This window comes from Rhinopithecus bieti, unplaced genomic scaffold (assembly GCF_001698545.2).
Source record: "Rhinopithecus bieti isolate Rb0 unplaced genomic scaffold, ASM169854v2 scaffold_44159, whole genome shotgun sequence".
NCBI lineage: Eukaryota > Metazoa > Chordata > Mammalia > Primates > Cercopithecidae > Rhinopithecus > Rhinopithecus bieti.
Genome location: NW_016818573.1, coordinates 390,974 through 397,405, shown reverse-complemented (window position 1 = coordinate 397,405; position 6,432 = coordinate 390,974). Strand labels below are relative to the sequence as shown.

Sequence of the window (6,432 nt, the reverse complement as noted above, 5' to 3'; positions counted from 1 at the left end):
AGGCGCAGTGGTGGGCGCCTGTAGTCCCAGCTACTTGGGAGGCTGAGGCAGGAGAATGGCGTGAACCCGGGAGGCAGAGCTTGCAGTGAGTGGAGATCACGCCACTGCACTCCAACCTAGGCGACAGAGCGAGACTTCGTCTCAAAAAAAAAAAAAAAAAGGCCGGGCGCGGTGGCTCAAGCCTGTAATCCCAGCACTTTGGGAGGCCGAGATGGGCGGATCACGAGGTCAGGAGATCGAGACCATCCTGGCTAACACGGTGAAACCCCGTCTCTACTAAAAATACAAAATCTAGCCGGGCGAGGTGGTGGGCGCCTGTAGTCTCAGCTACTCAGGAGGCTGAGGCAGGAGAATGGCGTAAACCCGGGAGGCGGAGCTTGCAGTGAGCTGAGATCCGGCAACTGCACTCCAGCCTGGGCGACACAGCGAGACTCTGTCTCAAAAAAACAAAAAGCCCTAGACAGTCTCAACCTCAAGGCCCAGCCTGACCTCTCCCAGCCCCCTCCCAAACCTCATAGTACAGGTCCCCATGGATGGTCAGCTTTGGCTTGGTCTGCCACTTGAAGAAGGCATCATGCAGTTTCTGGTAGTCGATGTCAATTTTGCCCATCTTAGGCCGAACTTTCTCTCGCATTTTTGACTTCATAGTCTTCTGTTCTTCCTGTAGAGAATGGCAGAAGACAAGCCTTAACAAGTACTCACCAAATTCATGTAGAGAATCCAGCTCCCAACTCCAAAAGAGATCAAGGGAAGCCTCAATTATCTCACCCCGAAAGTCACCAAAATCCTTCCTGCTCAAACCTTCAAAATTACAAACTCCATACTGAACAAAACAGACTACACAATATCAGCCTCAGCTGTGTATATCAATAACTAGTTTTTAAACCATCTCATCAAGAGATGAATCTCATCATTTCTCTGGAAGGCAGAGACTTCCCCGTGTTCTTTTGTACCTCCTGAGTTCAGAGCATTTAACTAAAAGCTTTAAAATTAAGAAGTTACACAACCACCATGAATCCCTAGCCACAAAGTGCATCTGAGAAAGGAGTCACCAGGTGAGCTGGCAAAGTGAAGGCAGAGGGGAAGAAGAGCAGAGGAGGAAAACAAAAGGATAATTAGACAAGTAACAAGTAGGTGGTAGGTGGGTTTCAACCCATATTCCCATTTTGAAGCACACTGCTGTGAAGGATGGGGACACCCGAGGGCAGGTCTGAGCCCTGGCAGGCCCTCACCTTCTCCTGCAGGGCCTCTCGCATCTCCTGGATGCCTGTGCGTTTGATGAAGTCTGGCAGCTCAAAGGGGGGCTTCTCAATACCCCGTTTGCCCTGCAGGTACTTGCGCTTAAAACACCAGTGGCGTGGCACAGGCACGGAGTTCCTAGTGGCCTTGAGGTGAACCAAGAGCTTAGGGTCCTGCGCTGTCACATCGTGCATCTCCACAACATCGGGCCGAGCCACCAGCTGGAAAACACATAGTAATGCATGTTCTCGAGAGCCCCGACTTCTCAGTTCTGAAGCTCTTCTTCCTCAAAGGACCTAAACCCAAATCACTCACACCTCCTTCAAAGAACTCCTTTTCACCTCCCTGGCTCCCCAGGTGGTCTCCCAGCTGGGATCCAGGGCCTGCAGGATACTCTCAGGGCTTACCTGCTTGAGTTCAGCCACAGTGAAGCGGTTCATTCGGCGCAACTTCTTCTTGGACAGCTTGGGGGCTTCTGGCTTCTTTTCCTAGAACAGAACAATCATCTCTTTTGAGCACGACTCAGATGTGAATGCAACTGCCCAACCCACCCCAGACTTAAGCCACCAAAGCTCTGCAAGTGTTCACCATGGTCCCTCTCTGGATGCATCTCAGTCACCTGTGCCCAGAGTCCCTGCTTCCCACCAGGAGGGTTGGGCCTGACCTGCTCGTCATCACTGCTGTCATCATCACTGTCCTTGTGCTCCTCTTCAAATCCCTTTTTCTTGGGGGCTGCAGAGTTCTCCAATTTGTCAAGTTTCTCTGGTTCCTTCTCCTTCTCCTTCTTCACATCATCAGTGAGCTGAGGAGGCAGACAAGGTGAAACCCCTGCCCTCTGAGCCCCTTCCCAGTTCCTGAAGCCAGCACTAAAAACATGCCTGTTCACTGCTGCCTCACACCCACCCCTGAGCCCCTTCCCTGTTTGGCACTACCCCTTCCGAGTGTGCTCTCCTTGTACCTTAAAAGCCTCAAAGATCCTCTTGAAGAAGATAAAGTTGGGCTCGTAAATTTCAGGTTCTTCAGTCACATACTCAATCTCAACATCAGCTGCTGGGGAGTCAGAGCCACGGGATCGGGTTGAGTCTTTCTCCCGCTCCCCAGAGCTCTCAGAGGACACCCCTCGCACCCGCTGGGGCTTTTTCTTCTTCTTTCGGTTCCTGCGCTTACGGTTCTTCTGTCAAGAGGAGGAAAACCAGCTGGGTCAGGGAATCCAAGCACTGTGCCAGCACCCCAACCCCTAAACTCCTCCCCCGGTCTCCCCCACAGTTCAACGGTCAGGCTTTTCGGAGGCCATCTCATGAAGTGGCTGCGAAGGGGCCTTGGAGGCAGACTCCAAGGTTCTGTCACTCACAAGCTGTGTGCCTTTGGGTAAATTACTGTGCGTCTCAGAACCTCAGCTTTTTCAGCTGTAAAATGTAGGCATGCATAGTACTTGAAACTCAAAAGCAATTAAATGAAAAATATCTGTAAGATGCTAAGGGTGGAAACTGGCACAAAACAGAAGCTATTACTTACTGAACACTTATAAACTGTGTTATTTCCGTACCCAAGTCCCATCTCCTGCCTTTCCTTCCAGACTCAGCTCCAACCCCTACCTCCTTTTTAGATACGGACACTGTGTCCTCCTCAGTCTCTGACGCTGACTGGCCCAGGGACGAGCGAGCATCTGTTTCCATTTCCTCTTCCTCTGTAAGGAAGAAGGTGGTAATGAGTCTTCACAGTGCCACTGCGCCCTGCACTCATTCACAGTAACCTGACTTTGCCAAGAGGCAAGGGAAAGGGACAGAGGGACGAGGACTCAGCTCAGCCTCTCCAGGTTCTGTGGCTATAGCCTCAGGACGCCTGGCACTCACCCTGCTGAGAGTTCATCTCTTCCTGGCGGCTCTCCTTCAGCTGCAGGATCTTCTCCAAAGCCTGTGGGATCTTGGGGCCCACAGAGGGGTCATCCATCTGCCAGAGACAACCAGTCAGAGAAGGCGAATCACAGTGCCCTTTTTCCACCAGCTTCCACCTCTTGGACTAGAAAGGTTGCTGCCCAGGTGATGTAAGCAGCAGAGAGTGGGCAACACCAACTGGGCTCAGTGAGGTTCAGTGTTCCTCAGAGGGACCCCAAGACTCTGCCTCAGTAATGTCTCCCCAATCCCTCTGCTGTACCCTTAGTTTAAATAAGTACGGCTCCCCACTACCCCCAGGAATTTAAGTCCCCCCATCTTCTCGCAGAACCCTTCTCTAAAAATCCAAAAATAGTCCTCTCCTAAACTACCACTCTCTTATACCTAGGAGGAAATCGTTAGTCTCACCTCTCTGTTCTCATCTCCAGGGGGCGGTGGGGGACCACGAGGCCGGGGAACAGGGGCTCCCATGGGCAAAACTGTAGGAGTGGGGCCCACTGGGCCCACTGGAGCGGCTACTGAGAGACGGGAAAAAGAAATCCAATGTCAGAAGAGACAAAACACTCACATACAAAATTCCCTCTCTTGCTAAAAGGGCGATGGTGAACCTGCGGGGAGGAGGGCGTGTGGCAGGGCTTTCGGGGTGCTCATCATGGTCCAGGTGCTGGTTGTACGGGTGTGTTCAGTGTGTAAAAAACCATTAAACCATATGTTTATTATACATGCTCTTTTTAAATGTGATAGATACTTTAAAAGTCTTTTTAAAAATGTCTAAATCACCTTTCTTGCTCTTCCCCTCCATCCCAGGATCTCACCTCGAGGACCCAGAGGAGTGCGCACACCAATCTGGCCCATGTCTTGTGGGGGCCGAGGGACTGGGGTGCCCATCTTGGCAATCTCCTGCTGTCGTTCCTGCTCCAGTAACACAGCTGCCTATGGGAGGGAAGTGGGAGTAGACACTGCCTGAAAACTCATTTGGCAGGCAGCCCCTGGCAAATGCATTCTTTCAGCCGGGTAATGGGCCCAAGGAGAACAATCACAAACCCCTTGGGTGCTGACATCCCCTCCACCCCCACACTTCCAGGCTACTAATCCAAACAGAGGAGCTCTCTCATCACAACGGAAAATCCCTAGAAATAACACCAACGAAAACTCCAGGAAACTTCTGGTTCCTAGCAGAGAATTTCATATTGAGCCAAACAGTGCCTTCTACTTTTCAGAGAGTTTTCTTCCCCAAAAGATACATTAGAAACTTTTGAGCTCTTTTCTTATATCTACCCCTCAAGATCCAGCACAATCTGGGCAAAGACAGTACTTTATCCACAGGTCGAGACTTGTGTTTTTTTTTTTTTTTTTTTTGAGATAGGGTCTGGCTCTGTTGCCTAGGCTGGAGTACAGTGGCATGATCTCAGCTCACTGCAACCTCTGCCTTCCCAGCTCAAGCCATCCTCCCATCTCAGCCTTCCAAGTAGCTAGGACTACAGGCATGCGCCACCACACCTAGCTAATTTTTGTATTTCTGATAGAGACACGGTTTCATCATGTTGGCCAGGCTGGTCTCGAACTCCTGAGCTCAAGCGATCTGCCCACCTCAGCCTCCCAAAGTGCTAGGATTACAGGTGTGAGCCACCACGCCCAGCTCATACTTGTTGCTTTTAACGCTCAGTTTTTAATACTCCTGAGTAATCCACTGTGTAATGACTAATGCAACTCACCTCTGGGGCCAAACATCTTATATAACATTCCCAGACTTACAGTCCTATTTTGTCTAAATCCAATACAAATAACTCAATTACCCAGAGTCCTATCTAGAATGATGTCATGTAAGGCGAGCAGAGGTCAGCATGCTCTTTTTGAATAGGTCAGAAGGTAAATACTTTAGGCTTTGTGGGTTACCATATGGACTCCGGTACATATTTTTGTTTGGGTTTTCTTATAATCCTTAAAAAATTTAAAAGCTGTTTTTAGCTCACAGGCCATACACATACAGGCCACAGGTCATAGTTTGTCAATTCCTGAACTTCAAGAAAAATTGAATGCTTTGGAAGATACTAGTACTTAGTTGGGAACAAAGTAGCCTCGAGGGAAAACTTGATTGGTGCACTCGAAGCACTATAAATGACAGCCAATGGATTGGACCATGAGGTCAAAGGTTAGGGGGAGGGGTATTACCCGCTTCTGCTGCTCCAAGAGCTCATGTTCCTTCAGCGAATGATCTCCCTGCTTAAAAAAGAAAACAAGCTCATACCAGTACCAATACCCGACGGGCCAATCTGCCACAACTCTTGCTTCTTGAGATCCTCTTCCAGTCAAGGGCCCATGTTCCAATATTTATTCCCAACCTTCCCAGAAGCCTTAGTTCTAGGACCCAGCTTTCTCTTAAGGCTCCACTGCCTCTTCAGGGACCTAATGAGGCCCAGGCCAGGGCTTCCACCTGCCCTACCTGCTTGGCACGTTCCTCCTGCTGCATCAGCAATGCCGCCTGCTGCTGAGCCAACTTCAGCCGCTCCTCCTCTGACAGTGCCACTGGCTCACCCACACGGAGAGGAGGCGGGGGCCCCAAATTTGGTGGGTGGGCCATAGGAAAGCCAAGGCCAAGGCCTGGTGGAGGTGGTGGGGGAGGTGGAGGAGGCTGCAAAGGGGGGAGTCCCAAAGGTGGTGGTGGCATGGGAATTCCAGGGAGCTGTGGAGAAAATATGATCATAAAACTAGGAAACATTTATCTACTCATCTGCACATATCTGGGGGATCTACTTTGAGTCAGGAGCTGGGATTCTAAGTCAAATGATACATAGTTCCTACTTCATAAGAGAGAATGCTCCATAGCCCTATACAGATATGAGAATGTTAACTTCCGGCACCAACCACAAGAAGCTATCCACTCTCTCCAGAAAGATATCCTGAATACAGATTCTGCATACAATTCCAGGAGACTCAAAGACACCTCCGAGGCCATCTAGGGACTCCTCATCCTACACACAGAGATCAACAGATCCCAGGTCAGAGCCACTACTTTAGAGAAAAAGAGGCAAATCCTGGATCAGAAGCAACATGGAAATTGAGAGGACTTAAATAAACAGGAACCACTGTACCAGGGGAATGCAAACCCCAATGACTGCTAAATGCAAGGAATATGAAATCAAATAGGGAGCCCTTAATGTCTCACAAAAGAACATGGGAACTGTTCCTGGGGCAGACAAAGAAGACGATGATTGTTTCTAGTTGGGTAGGGACAAGTCAGGCTTCCTTGTATTCAAGCTGTATTTTTTTTTTTTTTTTTTTTTTTTTGAGATAGAGTCTG

General features: G+C 49.7%; 1 protein-coding gene across 2 annotated transcripts in view; it reads right to left on the bottom strand.

Moving 5' to 3' along the window:
- The window catches only part of SF3B2 (splicing factor 3b subunit 2), a 17,235-nt gene that overhangs the window by 8,242 nt on the left and 2,561 nt on the right, over window positions 1–6,432 (bottom strand). The window contains exons 4-14 of one of the 2 annotated variants that reach the window (XM_017857188.1): window positions 5,575–5,814; window positions 5,304–5,354; window positions 3,947–4,064; window positions 3,540–3,649; window positions 3,093–3,189; window positions 2,835–2,926; window positions 2,198–2,413; window positions 1,904–2,041; window positions 1,647–1,727; window positions 1,233–1,460; window positions 512–661 (exon numbers count right to left, since the gene is read on the bottom strand). In XM_017857188.1, coding sequence (XP_017712677.1) covers window positions 512–661; window positions 1,233–1,460; window positions 1,647–1,727; window positions 1,904–2,041; window positions 2,198–2,413; window positions 2,835–2,926; window positions 3,093–3,189; window positions 3,540–3,649; window positions 3,947–4,064; window positions 5,304–5,354; window positions 5,575–5,814 — 1,521 coding nt within the window. The remainder of the gene's footprint in view (window positions 1–511; window positions 662–1,232; window positions 1,461–1,646; window positions 1,728–1,903; window positions 2,042–2,197; window positions 2,414–2,834; window positions 2,927–3,092; window positions 3,190–3,539; window positions 3,650–3,946; window positions 4,065–5,303; window positions 5,355–5,574; window positions 5,815–6,432) is intronic. The other variant, XM_017857189.1, reaches the window with a different exon arrangement.